The 15732-nt window shown below is 49.0% G+C and overlaps 1 protein-coding gene across 10 annotated transcripts in view; it reads left to right on the top strand.

Annotated features, from left to right (window-relative positions):
* Positions 1-4216, top strand: part of MISP (mitotic spindle positioning) — a 209595-nt gene extending 205379 nt beyond the window's left edge. For all 10 annotated transcript variants that reach the window (XM_085639004.1, XM_085639005.1, XM_085639012.1 and 7 more), the window contains one exon: positions 376-4216. In XM_085639004.1, coding sequence (XP_085495130.1) covers positions 376-474 — 99 coding nt within the window. In that variant the 3' untranslated portion in view covers positions 475-4216. The remainder of the gene's footprint in view (positions 1-375) is intronic.
* Positions 4217-15732: the final 11516 nt, after the last annotated feature.

The raw sequence follows: 15732 nt of genomic DNA, 5'->3' as shown, positions 1-15732 counted from the left end.
GGTGTCCCCCACAGCCACACAAGTTGGGGTGCCCTCAGGAGCCACGCATGGAAGGGTGTCCTCTGCAGCCACACAGGTAGAGGAGTCCTCTGCAGCCACACAGGTAGGGGAGTCCTCTGCAGCCACACAGGTAGGAGTGTCCTCCGCAGCCACACAGGTAGGAGTGTCCTCCGCAGCCACACAGGTAGGGGGGTCCTCCGCAGCCACACAGGTAGGGGGGTCCTATGCAGCTACACAGGTAGGGGTGTCCTCTGCAGCCACGCAGGTAGGGGTGTCCTCCGCAGATACGCAGCCACATGAGTAGCTGTATCCTCCGCAGCCACATAGATCTAGACATCTGGCTCTAACTAACCTCTTCCTCCCTTGTTCCTTCAGATCGTGGAGTCCACTCGAGTGAGTCGCCGTAAGAGCGCCATGGCATTGCGCTGGGAGGCCGGCCAGTACTGGAATAATCAGGATGACGATGACGAGTGAGCGGCGGTGGAAGCAGCCACGGCTCTCTGTCTCTTATGGACTAGCCAAAGACTAGCACAAATTTGTACAGTTTAAATGATACTAGAATGTAAATGAGTTCTGTACAGAAGCAAACTCCTAATCAGAGAGTACCTATGCTATTGGTATGATTGTACGTCAGAATATCACTGATTTTGTTTCCTGAATATCACTGGAGTGTTTGCTTAGCTGGATCTGTGAGCCGCCTGCCTAGAGGTCAGCATAGCGCCTAGTCTGCTGATCTAGAAGGGCCCGCTTAAGAGACCTGAGGGCCTCATAGCCTTCTTTTCCTCAGCTTTGACTCAGACAGTGTTTTGTGTTGGAATTACAGGTCCACTGTGGGCAACTGTTCGGGGGCTCTCGTCTCCCAGCAAACATGGCCTCCGCAGACCCCAGCACAGTCCAGAGCTCTAATGGTCCCAACACACCAATGGGAACCTGCACTGTTCTGCAGGTGGAGTCCACTTCCATTCTCGGGAGCGGTTAAAGAGGGGGTGACCGAGGCGGCGACAGATGTCTCTTGATGCGTTTGCAGCATGTCACTCACAGGATAGGTGCACACACCTTCTTTGTAGCCCTCCTCCACTCGCAGAGTTCCAAGACCCCTTGTGTGATGTCTGTGATGCACAGATAATGACGCTAAAGGTTATAGAGGGAGTACATGGGCTCCGAGACCCTGTAGAGTGAATGATGGGGTATTGCCTCTCTGACCTGCTGCACAGGATGTCAGTCATCATTTGGGGTCTGGTTATATGTCCATTGGGGTCTCACCCTCAAGGGAGGACAGAGGGCCCCGGCAGTGTGCCTGGAGCAGAGGCCCAAGGTCCCCCTGAGCACAGGAGCACAACGTGGTACCCTCTATCGCGAGTCACGGAGACCGTGCAGCATGCGCTCAATGCTGTGATTGAGGTCCTGGTCTTTTTATTTAGACTTAAAACATGTAATCTATTTGTAAATAACAATTATAATAGATTTATTGTCGTATTTTTGCACATCATCAAAAATAACTAGAAATACTGCCACATGCATCCTTTACCTTCAACGCCAATAATATAAGTGAATTAATCGTTACATTTGTTTTACAAAACCTTCTCAAATGCACTCAAATTTCTTCGAGGACCCCACTCTCGATACATATGTCTCCTCACTTTTCCTGACTTTTGGCATTTTGTTTCTTCCTTCCAAAAAGACTAAGTATGGCATATGTTTTCCAATAGGACGTGTTCAATGAGCTGGGAAGTAACATGGACATAAAAGGAAGATATTTCTCATTTGTAGGGAAACCCACCAAGCCATCCAAGTGTCCTATCAATGCGACCATGGGGTCCCACCTAACTGTCCTTCCCATTTTCTCCTCCATATATGCAAGAAATATTTGTCCAAAATAATATTATTTTAGGTCACAACCATACGATGTGCTTCCAACTCCCCATATTCACCCTAAACCTAAAACATTTCAAACTTATATCCATGTTAATTTTATTTAAAAATATTTGAGTTCTGTATAATAATAACCAGTTTGAGAAAATGTGTATCCGTCTAAAATCGGCACCTCTGATTATTACTTAAATCATTACATTTACATGTTTTCATACATACTAGTTAATGTTATACATATCTTTTCCCACTTAACAGACACTTTACTCTAAATATCCTGCTCTGGGAATAGCTGCCGTCCCACCGCCCTGGTCTGATGTTCTTCTATCCGCCACTCACCCACTTACTATATCGTTGTTGTTGGTCATAGATGTTAAATCTAAATTATATAACACAGTTATCTTAGCGTATGAGTGAACACCCCAATGTCTTACCAACTTTCAACTGATTTTCTAACTCTGTAGTAAAAATCATTTAGTTCCTCCTTTCATACCCCCCCCCCCCCCCCCTCCTCAAATCGTACTCTAGGACAGTTAGGGTTACTTATTACTTTCTTAAATAGACACCCAATTCTTTCTTCCAGCTTTACAACCACTTCCTCCTGCTTTTTCCTTCCTATATTCCGGTATCCAGCCTCTCCAAGAGGAGATTAAGGTGTATTTGGTTATGGCTTGCGTCGCTGAACCCTTGCTTAATGAAGATAACTCCTCCAAAACATACATATCGCTGCTTGTGCCCATGTATCGCACTCTAGCCTGACTAGAGAGTCTCCTAACTTTCAAGGGCTCACGCATACTTTCTTCTATTGCCGCATGATTAGAAAACTCATTAGGCAAAAAAATTAATTGTTTCATAAATGTAAGTGAATTTGCCAGAAAAATATTATTCTTGCAGCTGAGTAATGCAGAAAAATATGTATATTCCGTTTTCAGAAAAACATCTCCTTCCATAGGTCCCTCAAATTCAGATCCAACTTATGATTAACTACAGCATTTTGAGTCTGAAACTTATTTTGTTGTCTATTAACCTTAATGAAGTCCGGTTTTGGTTCTTGGACAAAATTGAAAATGCCTTCATAATAATTTCCCCTCTAATTAACATTACTGCTGAAAATAGTTCCTGGACTAGACCTGGTCGTCTTCAATGGGCATATACACTCACAAAAATATATCACTTCTGATTAATTATAGAATTCACCCAAAACCAGCAACCTTTCTTATCGATATACTCATTATTAATTTTTATTTCTAACCTCTTTACAAAGAATATTGCCGCCCTCCTGTGTGAGGCTACAGCTGATGGGAGCTGTTATGTTTTAAAACCAACTGAAATCTTTCAGCTTCCCCCTGGAAATATGGGTCCCCTGAAGTACAATCACAGACGTGATACACCTGTTGTTCGATCCATTTTCATTTAATGAAAAAATGTTCAAACTGTTCATTTCTAATTCAACTTTTTCTGTGCTCACTTGGGCCATTACTTTCAATATCCTGCAACTTATGCTCCTACTTCTTACTCTGAGAATGTAAATTAATCTCCCTTTTTCAAATATCAGCAGTCTTTAAAGGTTCCTTTCAAATTGATTCTGAGGTTTGAGCCCCTAATCAATGCTGGGATTGCAAGTGCCTTAAATACAGGAATCAGGGCTCTTAAATCTTTCTGCCTCTTAGCCTTTTCCCATGGCAGAACACAGAGAATGAGAATCTGTTAGGAGAGGAGATACAAAATGTCTGTGTAGTGATGGCCCAAACCATTTATTTAATCTGAAAGTCTTGAAAATACACACTTACTGTTAGGGGTCTGACCCTGCTTTAGGTGACTTAGGCGGAACCCTATGGGTGCTAGCAAACGGTGAAGCCCAGAGTAGACATACTGTTCAAGTTGTTACACATAGTGTCCATTTGTACTTGTATAGGCCACTTTTCAGATAAGGTTGCCTGAGTTCAGATCCATCCAGGATCCTAATAATACAAATATTTGAGCACCTGGACCGATTCTCTAAGTCTTTGCATTTTCCTGACGACAGTGTAAGTTGCTGGTCGAATCTAATAATGTTCATTTTAGTGTGTTCCTCGAAATGGAGGTTGTGGGCATCAATCTCTTGCTGGCATACAATAAAGTCCTGGGGCGGTGTAACAGGAGGCATGGGTAAGCGGCTTGAGGGGCTGGGGGGCTGGGGTAGTGCAATGATGAGCAAGAAGGTTTACGCTGCGCATTCTTCGCTCGCTCTCAATGAGGATCAGCGGCACAGCAATAGTTCACACCAAACTGTCTCTCTCTTGTAAATGTGTAACTCCTGAATAATCAGAGCAAATACAAATAAAGGAATCCTGTTTTGTAAAGATGACACGCTGCTGGTAATGTTTATCTTCCAGGCCGTCTCCTGCAGCAATTGGACAGGGAGTGTCCACCTCCCACTCACATCTGATACTGTGGATAGAGCACTCCCTGCGCATAGTGTAAAAATGCGGCTGCACTTCCTCCTGGAGTAGACTCAACAACAGCAGAAATTCACTGCAGCGGCACTCCTTGCATACATTGACAGCAGCAGCGCTTCTGGCGTAGACTCGACAACACCAGAAATTCTCAGTACATTCACAGCAGCGGCACTCCAAGTGTACCCGGACAGCAGCAGCGCAACTGGCGTAGACTCGACAACATCAGCAATTCTCAGTACATTCACAGCAGCGCCACTCCAAGCGTACACTGACAGCAGCAGCGTCCCTTGCGTACAATGACAGCAGCAGCTCTCCTGGCATGGACTCGACAACAGCAGCAATTCTGAGGACATTCACAGCAGCGGCACTCCTTGCGTACACTGACTGCAGCAGCGCTCCTGGCGTAGGCTCGACAACATCAGCAATTCTGAGTACATTCACAGCAGCGGCACTCCAAGCGTACCCGGAAAGCAGCAGCGCTACTGGCGTAGGCTCGACAACATCAGCAATTCTGAGCACATTCACAGCAGCGGCACTCCAAGCGTACACTGACAGCAGCAGCGCTCCTGGCGTTAACTCAACAACATCAGCAATTCTGAGTACATTCACAGCAGCAGCACTCTTTGCGCACACTGAAAGCAGCAGTGCTCCTGGCATGGACTCGACAACAGCAGCAATTCTGAGTACATTAACAAAAACGTCACTCTTTGTGTACACTGACAGCAGCAGCGCTCCTGGCGTAGACTAGACAACAGCAGCAATTCTGAGTACATTCACAGCAGCGGCACTCCTTGCATACCTGGACAGCCGCAGCACTCCTGACGTAGACTCGACAACATCAGCAATTCTGAGTACATTCACAGCAGCGGCAATCCTAGCGTACAATGACAGCAGCAGTGCTCCTGGCATGGACTCGACAACATCAGCATTTCTGAGTACATTCACAGCAGCGGCACTCCTTGCATACACTGACAGAAGCAGCGCTCCTGGCGTAGACTTGACAGCAGCAGCACTCCTGGCGTAGACTCGATAACATCAGCAATTCTGAGTACATTCACAGCAGCAGCGCTCCTAGCGTACACTGACAGCAGCAGTGCTCCTGGCGCAGACTTGACAACAGCAGCAATTCTGAGTACATTCACAGCAGCATCACTCCTTGCGTACAATGACAGCAGCATTTCTCCTGGCGTGGACTCGACAACAGCAGCACTTCTGAAAACATTCACAGCAGCAGCACTCCTTGCGAACAATGACAGCAGAAGCTCTCCTGGCATGGACTTGACACTAGCAGCAATTCTGAGTACATTCACAGCAGCGGCACTCCTTGCGTACACTAACAGCAGCAGCGCTCCTGGTGTGGACTCGACAACAGTAGCAATTCTGAATACATTCACAGCAGTGGCACTTGTGGAGTACATTCACAGCAGCAGCACTCCTGGCATAGACTCGACAACAGCAGCGATTCTGAGTACATTCACAGCAGTGGCATTCATTGTGTACACTGACAGCAGCAGCAATTCCGAACACATTCACAGCAGCGGCACTCGGAGGAGTAGCAAAACCTCAGGGGGCCCTTCTGCACAGTGAGGGTCCACCCGTACCCATTCCCTAACTGCTTTAATTCTTCCGACTGTTTTATTTGTTTGCAGCTGGCCAGCCAAGGATGTCCCTGTTTGAGATGAATGGTGTTGTAACCCTCCCCTCCCCCCCCCCAGGCCTACGTTACACCCCTGGCAGCACTCCTTACGTAGAATGACAGCAGCAGCACTCCTTACGGCGGTATTCTCGTCCCTGCTTAGAAAGGACCGTGTCCTCTGTCCTTCACGTATCCTTAAAAGGTGATGGCCCTCCTGCGCAGCAGGGCACCATGACACCTGCTGAGGCTTTACAAGGACTCTCAGTGCCTGCTTTAGAACATGGCAGCATTCAGTGTCAGGGTGGTGGAGGGCGTTATGTCCATAATCCTGATAGCCAGAGTAGTGCACTCCTTAGAGCTCGCCGCCAGCGCAGCAGTCAATGTACCTTCAAAGTAACTGGCCTGACCTAAAGTTTGGTGGCCATTCAACAGACTTTTTATTTTTCAAAACCAAACTCCCAAAGTAAAAGTTTGTGCTTGAAAAAAAAACTAATTGCTACTATAGCTTGTGTTTTTTTTCCTGGGTGTGGGCCTAAATATTAAAATTTTTCCCTTTGTCACCGCCATGTTTCCACTAGCGGATTGGACAGAACAAAAATGAAACATGAAAGCACCCACCCTCAATAGGGAGTGCGGTCCGAGGCCCTTACCGCTCCGCCAGTCCTCCCTCCATCAGGTAGTTGGAGTAAGCTTACCATCAACCAAGCCAAAACGGGCACCGCCAACGGAAAACTGACAGTCCGCTCAACTTACAACGTGCCGGAGGAAGGAGGGTTCCACGGCTTGGGCATTTTGACACGCTGGTGACGGAGTAACCTGTCCACCAAACTCTAAATCCAGCCCTTCGTTCTTGCTTGTGATTTTGATGTCTTCCTCTCCACAAATCTCTTGTCTGAGGAGTAAATCCTGAGATCCTGCTGTTTAATATTCTTTTAAGACTTTCTTGGAATCTATTGTGCTGCATGTCTGTAGTCTTTTGGATTTATGTGAGACCCACCGCCTAACTTTCCCTAAGCCTCCATCCTTCACTTTCTCCCCTGTCTTCTCTGTCCTCTTGTGCTCTTCCATTCCTTTGGTTCTGTGGTTCATCCTATTTCTGGTTCATATTGTTCCACTCCCTTCGGTGCTGTATTTGTCTCTGTAACTCTTTCTACATTTCCACTTTTGTCTTCAGGAAATCTCACTCCCTGTTTCCTTGACACTCTCCTTCCCAATCCCGACTTACCTGTGGTTTCCGTTGCTCTTTCTCGCTTTGTTCTCAGCCTCTCCTTTCTGATTGGGATATTTCTTCTCTGGTGGTTCTGTGGATGGTTGCTTGCTCTGCTTAGGGTGGTTCTTCTCTGGTGGTTCTGTGGATGGTTGCTTGCTCTGCTTAGGGTGGTTCTTCTCTGGTGGGTCTGTGGATGGTTGCTTGCTCTGCTTAGGGTGGTTCTTCTCTGGTGGGTCTGTGGATGGTTGCTTGCTCTGCTTAGGGTGGTTCTTCTCTGGTGGTTCTGTGCAAAGGGTGGTTCTTCTCTGGTGGTTCTGGGGATGGTTGCTTGCTCTGCTTAGGGTGGCTTTCTCTGCTTAGGGTGGTTCTTCTCTGGTGGGTCTGTGGATGGTTGCTTGCTCTGCTTAGGGTGGTTCTTCTCTGGTGGTTCTGTGGATGATTGCTTGCTCTGCTTAGGGTGGTTCTTCTCTGGTGGTTCGGTGGATTGTTCTGCTAGGGGTGTTTCTTCTCTGGTGGTTGGTGGATTGATAATTGGCAGCACCTATGTTGACCTTGACACTCAGGCTCAAGTCGATTTCATCTGGTGGCCTCATCAGACCTCGAGGTCTAGTGCGCCAACATTGTATTCAGTCGTCATTAAGCGGTCACATGAAATCAAGAATGCAGTGGACGAATGTGTCAATCATCACCAGAGTCAATGCAGACAAATGTTTCCATATCAAGCGCCCACTTCAAGTCAAGCACGCGGTGGAAGAACGCCTCACCCAACGCTGCTGCAGATACAGACCAGGCTCTGGATATCAAGTGCATGACAGTCACCCCTCTAGAAACCATAACTGGAGTCGATGCAACCTGGCGTCTTGAACTCAAAAGAATATTCGACAGGCCCGTGGTCACTAGCGATCCTACTGACATTTGGAACGCAACAAGAGGGTGGTAGAATCAGAGGTCTGAGAGACAGTTGCTGTGTAGTGGTAAGTCCTGGTGTGTGTATCAGCCTTCACGGACCCTCCAGAGATGCATCGAGGACACAAAGGGACTTTTGCCTTTGCCCTCAACGTTGAAGTCACCCTCAGGGTTATTGTGCTGCCTTGTCTGCAACTATCACTGAGGTACTGGCAGTGCCTTAAAATATGAGAGGAGTATTTGGATGTGAGGTGTGTGGCCATGCCAATGTACTTGTCATGACGAACAAGTTACTTACATTCGGTAATGATGTATCTGGTAGATTCCTTACTTTAGAATTTTCCCCAGGCATCAGTCTGGATCCAGATATTTTTTCTTCAGCATTACCCCTGCGCGTCGGTAGGTGGCGTCAGTCAACTCCATGTTTGTCGTCACTGACGTAAGTTCTGACACGACTTTCCACACCAGAAGCGCAGAGCCATGAAAGACACTGACCACTGATCTCCTTCCTTCCCCCTGAGCACCTTTACCTGGGACTAGGCGCCCCCTGGAGCAGACGCGCAGCGGACTTTAGCGCTGTCACGAAGCTCAGGGTAACTTTGCCGCCATCTCCCCATCACGCACAAGCCACGCCCACTCTAGCGAGGCCACGCCTCCCTCTCTTCCTCCAGTCTCCTCATAATCATGTGCCTCCCAAGGACGCGCAGCGGACGAGCGCAGCGGGCGCGCCGTTTGCGCGCCGAAGGCGCGCCTATGGCAAGCCCGTCTGCGCCCGTCCGCGCCTGGACGGGCCCAGGGACCAGACAGAATGGAGAATTCATCAGGTACACCTTCCCTGAATTGCATTCTCTTCAGAACTCTGGTCTTCCTTCCCTTGATCCGATCACACATGCTCGTCTAAAGGCCAACAATATTTATCCTCACCATTACACGCAAGAGCCATCTTCTACCTCACCTCAAAGCCCTAAACCCACTAAGCCCCCCCCTAGCCCCAATGTTCTGACCCTCCGCTGTCTTTATCTTAATACCAGATCTCTGGTTAAACATCAACTAGATATTTTTCTACTACTTAAGTCGGACAGACCAGACATACTATTCGTCTCCGAAACATGGCTCACCGCAGATTCCTTGCCTGACATTCTCACTGCCCTACCAGCAGATTACTACATCCTGTCAGTAAACAGAAAATCAGGAAAATCTGGAGGAGGCGTCGCCGCCATCATCCATAAAGACCATACGTTCACCACTCTACCTCCTCTAGACTTATCAGATACTGAAAACTTAGTCATCAAATCTGATACTGACATAGGAACCATGGTGCTAGTACTGATCTACCGGCCACCTACATCCATGCCTTCCTTCCCTGTCTCCCTATCTGAGCAACTGGCCGGCTTAGTCGTTGATTATGACAAGGTCATGGTAATAGGGGATCTCAACTATTGGTACAATAATTTGGAAGCCGGACCTCATGCTATAGAACTTTTCGAGCTCCTCTCTAATCTAAACTTCCGTCAACACGTCTTGATCCCCACCCATGAAAAAGGACATATCTTAGACCACATTTGGTCTCATAATATCCCTACCTCCAGCCCCATGGCCTCGCCATGCATATGGTCTGACCACCACCTATTGAAATTTTCCATCACCTCTCAGGGCAACCCCAAAAATCATGTGCCCTCGGGAGGGTTAGCCAGGAAATGGAGATCTCTAAACTTCCAAGATTTCCTATCCACCCTGACTAACTCCATCCCTACCCCGGCCCCTGATATCAACTCGATGGATAAAGCACACACTGAGTGGCTTCTTTTCTGCATGCAACGAACATGCTCCCTTAACCAGGTTCTCCCGCGCCCGTCGCATGGACGCCCACAGGTGGTTCTCTGCTGACTTAAAAAAACTAAAATTAGAACTCCGCCAACTAGAGAGGAAGTGGAGGCACGGCTACCATGACAAAGATAGATCATCATATACGACAGCTCGTAAAAACTACAAGAGCGCTATCTTATCTGCCAAAGCAGCTTTTTTCTCAGAAAAAATCTCTAACGCTCAAAACAAATCGAGGGAAATCTTCAGAGTCGTAAACGACTTGTGTAACGATTCCAGAACCTCTCCCTCTCAGCCACCATCCCAAATGATGTGCAACCGGCTCAACGATTTCTTCAAGGAGAAGATCGACATCATAAAAAATAGTATTCATACTAACCATATCATGGCAGCCTATTCGGACATTAGCAGAAACCCATACATACTTCAGGATATCCCTTCCATCGATCCACCCAAATTGCTGGAACTGATGAACCGTGTAAAATCTGGTTCCCCCAATGATCCCTGCCCTCCGCATACATTGAAGGAAGTTTACACTGCACTTCCTCAAGGCATACTTCCCCTTCTGAACACCTCCCTATTACGAGGAATAGTCCCCAACTCATTTAAAAATGCCACCCTAGTCCCTCTAATTAAGAAACCGGGTGCCGATCTCTCCAATCTTTCCAATTACCGCCCCATATCCCTTCTCCCTTACGGCGCCAAGCTGCTTGAAGCCCATGTAACCAGCTGCATATCCAACTTCATAGAAACATCCGACTACCTGGAGTCTAACCAAGCCGGGTTCCGCCAGGCACACTCCACCGAGGCGGTGATCCTCGCTGTCCAGAATACCCTGAGGACCAACGCCGATAATGGAATACACCAAGCCCTCGTACTCCTCGACTTGTCGGCCTCATTCGACACGGTGGATCACACCATCTTATTACACCGTGTCGAAAAAGCCGGCCTTAGTGGCGCGGCTCTTGACTGGATTAAGTCCTTTCTGACGGACAGATCCCAGGCAGTAAAGCTGGAGAACTTTATGGCACCCAAACTCTCCACCACTTGCGGTGTCCCACAGGGCTCCTCATTATCTCCCCTCCTTTTTAACTTATATCTTAAACCGCTACTGCACTCCCTGAAAAACAGGAAAGTCACCATCTACAACTACGCGGATGACTTGCAGCTGGTATTCCCCCTCAACTCCGCGGACTCCACTGAGGCATTCCAAACTACCATGCTGCACATCCAGAGCTGGATGGATCAGAACCATCTCAAGCTCAATCCAGGAAAAACTGAGCTTGTACTCCCCGGTAACAGCGCATTAAGCTGGGGCCCCCACTTCTGGCCGGCCTCGATGGGCACCCCTCCATCTCCCTCTCAGTCAGTGATGAGCCTCGGGGTCACTCTCTGCTCCGACCTCTCACTAAAAACCCAGGTCGGAACAGTGATCTCTTCCTGTTTCTTTCAGTTAAGAAAGATCAAGAAAATTGCCCATCTGCTGACTCACTCTGCTCTCATTCAGGTGGTACTCGCCTTGGTCCTTTCGCGACTAGACTTTTCCAACTCCATCTACTTGGGCCTACCCCTCGCCCTTGCTAATCGCATGCAGATTGTTCAAAATCAAGCGGCCAGATTAATATTTAAGAGCAACCGCAGGAAGTCGGCCAAACCTCTGTTAGCCTCCCTTCATTGGCTCCCTATAGCCCAACGGATCACCTTTAAGGTAGGCTGCATAATCTTCAAAGCACTCCACGGAAAAAGTCCCAGGTTCGTCAATCAACTCATAAATAAATACGAACCGACCCGTGACCTTCGCTCTGCCCACCTGTCCTTCCTCACGCTGCCTACGTTAAAAAAGAAACGACTTGGTGGATCCCGTTTCGCCTACCTTGCCCCAAAAACCTGGAATTCCTTCCCCCTGTCTACTCGGAATTGTACTAAGCTGGCAGAGTTTAGGGGAGCTCTGAAGACCTGGTTATTCAAACAAGCGCACGGTTAGAGTATTGTTACCATCTATCTCTTCAGTTTACCATCTGTCTCACTTAGCGCCATGAAACCCCTGGGTGACCGTGCGCTTAACAAATTCCGAATAACATAGCATAATATAACACTGGCATACCACAACTAGGGCCCTGTAGGGGAGTCCCTATCCCTAGGAATCAGTTTGCAGAGCAGGGAGGATGGGTGGGACCGTAAGGAATCTACAACTAACCTATGTCTCTTACAGATACATCGATAGAGATGAAAGAGACTATTAGTTGTAGATACCTTACCTTAGAATAGATATCAAGCTAAACCATCTTCAGAGGAGGGACTGCAAACAAGTTCACACTAGAAAGTCCTGGAGGAACGAACTGGGAAAAATAGCTGTCCCTTCGGACTTGACAATCCAGGCAATAGTGTCTGGTAAACGTGTGCAGAGATGCCCATGTTGCTGCCTGGCAGATATCAAGGAGTGGGACTCCCCGTGCCAGTACAGTGGTTGCTGCTGTAGCCCTAGTGGAGTGAGCATGCAACACCACTAGAGGATTCTTCTTCGCTAAAGCAGAACAGATCTTAATGCAAAAGACAATAAGAGAGATGGTACGTTTTTGAACAACCCGGATTTTCTTGGCACGCACGTAGCCAACAATGAGTTTTGATCATCCACCCAGAAGTCTTTTGTGCGGTCAAGATAGAAGGACAGAGCACATTTAGGGTCCAGACTATGAAGTCTCTCCTCCTCCTTGGAAGAGTGCAGAGGTGGGAAGAAGGTGGGCAAGGTGATGGTGACCTACATGAAATGGTGTAAGCACTTTAGGAAGGGACGAAGGCCTCATTCTAAGCACCACTTTGTCCGGATGCACAGAGAAGAAAGGGGGCCTTGAAGATGGAACCTAAATCTCACTCACCCTGCGAGCCGAGGTGATGTCAACAAGGAAGACAGTCTTCAGAGTGAGGAGCCTGAGAGGGCAGTTATGAAGAGGCTCGAAGGGAGCGCACAAGAAATGTGAGAACAAGATTCAAGTCCCACTGGGGCATTATGAAGCGAGATGGAGGAAATATATGAGTAATACCCTTAAAGAATCTGTTAACAATAAGAGACTTGAACACGGATGGCTGATCTGGCAGCAGAAGAAAAGGAGAGATATCTGTGATAACCTTTAAGATTGCCCAGAGCAGAGCCCTGCTGGGCCGAAGAAAGTATGTACATGAGAACCTCTGAAAGAGATGCAGATAGGGGATCCACAGTCTCTGCTGCGCACCATGCCACACATGTCTTCCATCTACAGGCGTATATTGTTTTAGTGGAGGGACGCCTGGCTTCGAAGATGACATCACAGACTTTGGGCGGAAGATCGAAAACTGTCAACTACCGCTGCTCAATCTCCACACAAGGAGGTGGAGGCTAGACAAGTTCAGATGGAGGACCGTCCCCTGCTGCTACTACAGAACATCCTCCCAAAGGGGCAGTCTGATCGGGGGATCGATGGCCATGCTGAATAGCTCGGGATACCAGACTCTTCGTGCCCAGTTTTGGAGCCACAAGGATGACTTGGGCCCGGTTGCGCTTGATCTTCTTCAGCACTCTGGGTAGAAATGGTATAGGTGGAAAGGCGTACAGGAGGCCGCAGTTCCACTTGCACCGAAAAGTTTCACAGAGCCTGTGCCACTTGGAATCTTCAACCTGCAATACTGCTGACACTGCGCGTTCTCGTTGGTGGCGAACAGATCTAACCATGGCTCTCCCCACCCTTTAAGAGAGGGAATGAATGCTTTCAGTGCCAGTCTGATCGGCCAGAGCGCCAGCAAGTTGATATGGAGCCCGGACTCCGCCGGAGACCAGACACCTCTGATCTCTGCCTCTCCCAGATGGCCGCTCCATCCCAGGAGAGACGCATCTGTCTCCACCGTTAGATCTGGTTGGGGAAGGGAGAGGGATCTGCCTCTGACCCAATCTTGGTTCGTTATCTGCCACTGAAGTTGATGTGCAGTTCCCTCTGAGATCTGAATGTAGTCAGAAAGATTCCCCTGATGCTGCGCCCCCTGGAACTGCAGGTCCCAGTGCAGAGGCGGCATATGCCAGCAGGCATGATCCACCAGCAGGATGCAGGAGGCCATGAGGTCCAACAGTCTCAGAGTCATTCTCACCGAAATCCGGGATAGAGGCGGAAACATCGGTATCATAGCCTGAATATCCTGGACTGGCTCTTCGGGAGGATAGGCCTAAAACTGCACTGTGCCCAAAACAGCTCCAATGAAAGGGAGCATCTGAGAGGGAATCAGGTGTAATTTCGGCCCATTTATAGTGAACACCAATGAATGTAGGAGGTTTGCCGTAGTTTGGAGGTGGAAAACGACAGCCTGGGGCGAGCCAGCCTTCAATAGCCAGCCGTCGAGATAGGGGAACACTGGAACTCTTGATCTGCGCAGATGAGCTGCGAGCACCGCCATCACCTTTGTGAACACCCGAGGGGTGCTGGTAAGGCCAAAGGGGAGCACGGTAAACTGAAAGTGCTCGTGGCCCACCGTGAACTGTAGATAGCGTCTATGGGCTGGCAGAACGGAAATGTGGAAATAAGAGTCCTGCAAGTCCAACGCCACCATCCAGTATCTTGGGTCGAGGGCAGACAGGACCTGAGCCAAGGTTAGCATTTTGAAATTCTCCTTCCAGAGGAAGCGGTTGAGGGCTTGTAGGTCTGGAAAAGGATGCAGGCCTTTGTCCTTCTTGGGTACCAGAAAGTAGCGGGAATAGCAACGACAACCTACTTCTGGTGCAGGGACCCTCTCTATAGGCTCCCTTGGTCAAATGAGTTGAGATTTCCTGGCGGAGAAGCGCCAAATGATCCTCCGACATGCGATCATAAGACGTTGGGATGGAGGGAGGGGTAGTCTCGAAGGGGAGGGAGTAGCACCTTCAGACGATTTACAGAACCCACCTGTCTGACGTGATGCATTGCCAGCGGAGGAGGTGATGGGGAACCTTGCCTCCAACTGGCTTAAGATGAACCTGGAAAATAGGACTAGGAAGATTTGGAGGCAGTGGGCGAGATGGTGGCCTGGCCCGCCCACTGGCTCCCAGACCCGCAAGGATGCTTGGTCCCAAGTCCATGGCCAGAGGATGGGCAGCTTGCGTGAACCGGTGGATAGACTGGACCGGACGTGGTTGGTCGCCCCTTCTGTATCCACGAAAGGGACGAAAAGCAGACTGGAGTGAACGGGAAGGCACAGTGAGGCCCAAAGATCTGGACATAGCTCCAGAGTCTGCTTTGTTGCCAAAAAGACGACGGTCATCAAAGGGCATGTCCATCAAGGTTGATTGGACATCCCCCGAAAAGCCAGATGTCCTCAACCAGGCGTAGCGTCTAAGGACTACCTACGTGGCAATCGTTCTGCCCAATGAGTCAGCGGTATCCAGTCCACACCGAATGGCGAATTTGGCTGAGTCTCTCCCATCCACAACTGCCTGGGAGAGAATGACCTGGGCCTCCTCTGGGCACTGAGGCAGCACCTGCGCAACCGTTTCCCAGATGGTATGGGAGTGGCGGCCCAAGAGGCACTTGGTATTCACCGACTGCAGTGCCAAGCTGGAGGAAGAGATTCCCAAGATGGTCAAGCTTCTTGGATTCCCTATCTGGAGGAGCAAAAGGGAGTGCGGCTTCGGAAGACGAGGCTTGGACCACCAAGCTCTCAGGGGAAGTGTGTTGGGTCAAGAACACTAGGTCGCCCAGGGCGAGGCGGTGGTAGCGGACAATTGTCCTCTCCACAGGAGCTCCTGTAGTGGGCTTGGACCAAGTGCCCAGGACGACATCAGTAAGGGCTTCATTGAATGGCAATAGGGGTTCTGAGGAGGAAGCCGCAGGAGGTTAGTCCTGACTGCCACC

This window comes from Triturus cristatus, chromosome 12 (genome assembly GCF_964204655.1).
Source record: "Triturus cristatus chromosome 12, aTriCri1.1, whole genome shotgun sequence".
In the NCBI taxonomy this organism is placed as follows: domain Eukaryota; kingdom Metazoa; phylum Chordata; class Amphibia; order Caudata; family Salamandridae; genus Triturus; species Triturus cristatus.
This window is presented reverse-complemented; position numbering and strand designations above follow the sequence as displayed.